Below are 2,938 nucleotides of genomic sequence, written 5' to 3' on the forward strand. Positions count from 1 at the left end.
ATGACCACACCGTTCATGGCCGCCTACGTCAAGCTGCTCGTCCGCACGTGCCACCGTCGTGGCGCTCACGCTATGGGCGGCATGGCGGCTCAGATCCCCGTCAAGAACGACCCGGAGCTCAACAACAAGTTCATGGCTGCCGTCACGGAGGACAAGTCGCGTGAGGTGACTGCGGGTCACGACGGCACGTGGGTGGCGCATCCGGGTCTCGTCAAGATTGCCATGGACGCGTTCAGCAAGATGTCGGGTCCGAACCAGATCTCGTTCATCCCTGAGGTCGGCAAGGATATCACTGCAGCTCAGCTCATCGAACCCCCGACGGGTGCTATCACGTACAATGGTCTGGTGGAGAATATTGACGTGTCGCTCGTGTACACGGAGGCGTGGCTTCGTGGCAGTGGCTGTATCCCGCTGCATAACAAGATGGAGGACGCTGCTACGGCCGAGATCTCGCGTGCACAAGTCTGGCAATGGATTCGTCACAGCTGTAAGACGGTGGAGGGCAAGACCGTGACGAAGGATTTAGTGCTGGACATCCTGAAGGAGTGTGTCAACAAGCGGTCACTGAATGCCCCTCCGGGCAACAAGTGGGCGCTCGGAGGCGAGATCATGGGCAAGGTGCTGACAGGAGACGACATGGTGGACTTCCTCACGCTGCCGTGCTACCCGCGCATTGTGCAGCTCGGATCGAGCATCTGAAGCTAAGGTCCCATCGCTGAAAGAGCATCCTGGCATGCCAAGGACGAGCTGACTGAGCGATCCGAGCAGTAGGAATGTGGGGCGGTGGGACTTTTTGGTCATGACACGATGGAGAGACAGAGAAGGATTGAGTGTCTGGGTCTTCGGTCAATTGCTAAAGGGGAGGGGGATTTTATATAAGTGAGTATAACACGAATTATTCACAAGCAACTTGTGTACTCCTTTTCAGAATCGCTTTTAACTCTTTGAAGCGGTTGTTGCTCTGTGCATCCAGATCGCCATTCTGCCACCACATTTGCAACACGGAGCTCTTGTGTTTCTTGTAGTAGTTAGTAATAAGTGACTACGTACATGTACTTAAAGTAGTAACAGCTATATCATACCGGACGTTAGCCCGTAATTTCTCTTTGCGGTCGGCCTTGATGGTATCGGTCGCTGCACTGCTGTCGCTTCTGAAAAGCTCTTGGAGAGGTCGATTGCCAGTCCTAATGGAACGACGTTCTTAGCCTCCTCGATAAGGAAGATTACCGTACTGAAGGAAGGTCGTTGAACCGGGTCAGGATCCCAGCACGCTTTCATGATTCGGTGCAAAATTTCGGGGATGTGAGGTAGAAGCCCAGGACGTAGATCCTCATGGGCTACGAGGTAGGCTAAGTTGATTGCATCTTTGTCCAGATACGGCTTCTTGAAACAGAAGAGTTCCCTGAGGACAGAAATCCGTAAGAATACAAATAATGTATCTAGTGGAGACCTGCAACTATTTCGTACCATAGTACGATTGCGTAGGAGTAAACATCAATCTTCTCAGAGTAGTCTTCGCCTCGGAAAACCTCCGGTGCTAGCCACCGCGGCGTGCCACACATTGTCTGTGCATTGGTGTTTTTGTCGAGACTGCGCGAGAGGCCGAAGTCGCTTAGTTTACAGCGAAAATCTTCCGTGATCAAAAGATTCTCTCCCTACACAGACAGAATTCATTATCAATGAATCGCGTGCACAGAGGTTTTGCACGCTATACCTTAATATCGCGGTGAAGCACTGCTGGATTAAGCGCATGGAGGTAGGCGCACGCTTTTGCGCAGTCCAACGCGATCTCGAGCGTGAGTCCCCACGTGATATTAAGCTGTTTACTGCGAGCAAGTCGAAGAAGATCTACCAATGAGCCAGCACAAAGCTCCGTCAGAAGACACAGCGTCGGTGGCTCCAACACGGCACCGAGGAGCATCACAATGTTGGTGCACGAGTGCACACACAACTGACCAGGTGGTGGTCGAGGCAACGCACGCAGTCGCAACTGGTGCTGCGCCGAGCAGGACACCGTGATGATGGCTGCTTGCCTCACCATAGGTTGGTACCCGTGAGTACTCGGTGTCAACGCCAGACACCAATGCCGCAGTGGAATAGTGGTGAGATGTGCCCCACCACGGTCGAGTACCATCAAGGTACATGGTGTCTGTGACAGACACTGGTATAAGTGCAAAGGATGTGCACCATACCACGACCCGATGCGCTCTGGACGCTGTAAGTCAACGCACGTACCGTGCATCGGCACTGGCTGCTGTCGAGCAGCCTGCCAGGAGTTCTACGTAATGAACTCGTCGTGCATGACACACATGACGTGCACGGAGCACTTATGGTAGCTGTGGTACGTGTCGTACACAGCGTACTTCGTGTACGGGCCCATGGACCTGTACACTGTGCTTGCACATGCGTCGTGCATGATGCGAGCACTGGCCATGAATCTGTTCAGGCGACAGCACAGCAGAAGCTGTTGCCGCCAAACATGGCAGCCTTGTGGTGGGCGTACCGCACCAAAGGTTAGTACCGTACGGTACATGGTGTCGATGGGAGACACCTACACCACGGTTGTGTACTGTCACGGTACACGGTGTCGATGAAGGACACCTACGCGCCGTTAGTATGGTGACCAAGACGCGAAGAGAGCGTGGCAGAAGCTTCGCCCGCAAGGATGGATCCTTGCTGGAGCCAAAGGCATGGCCCGAGGTGAGCTGAGAGCTCTCTCTAGTGCTGGGGAAGGTGTTGCCCTTCTCGGTGTCGTCCCTCGCGGGAGACACCATGCTCCGGACGCGTTCACGAGGACTGTCGTGTCCTCTGGTGCGAGCTGTGGGCGAATGCCACACGTTCGGATGCTATTGCACCCTGTGCCAAAGCACTGTGCGCGCGCTAGCGCAGGAGCTAATGCAGCTCTGAGTGTAGGCTTTGCGGCCAACACAGTTGTGAG

At 54.4% G+C, this 2,938-nt stretch overlaps 1 protein-coding gene across 1 annotated transcript; it reads left to right on the forward strand.

The window, feature by feature from the left end:
- Positions 1-699, forward strand: PITG_21118 (malate synthase, glyoxysomal, putative; the record flags this gene model as incomplete). The annotated part of the gene is made up of 1 exon (XM_002895000.1): positions 1-699. One exon carries the CDS (start codon positions 1-3, stop codon positions 697-699), a length of 699 nt encoding a protein of 232 aa, XP_002895046.1.
- Positions 700-2,938: the final 2,239 nt, after the last annotated feature.

The sequence above is a fragment of the Phytophthora infestans genome, genomic scaffold, assembly GCF_000142945.1.
Source record: "Phytophthora infestans T30-4 supercont1.303 genomic scaffold, whole genome shotgun sequence".
In the NCBI taxonomy this organism is placed as follows: domain Eukaryota; phylum Oomycota; class Peronosporomycetes; order Peronosporales; family Peronosporaceae; genus Phytophthora; species Phytophthora infestans.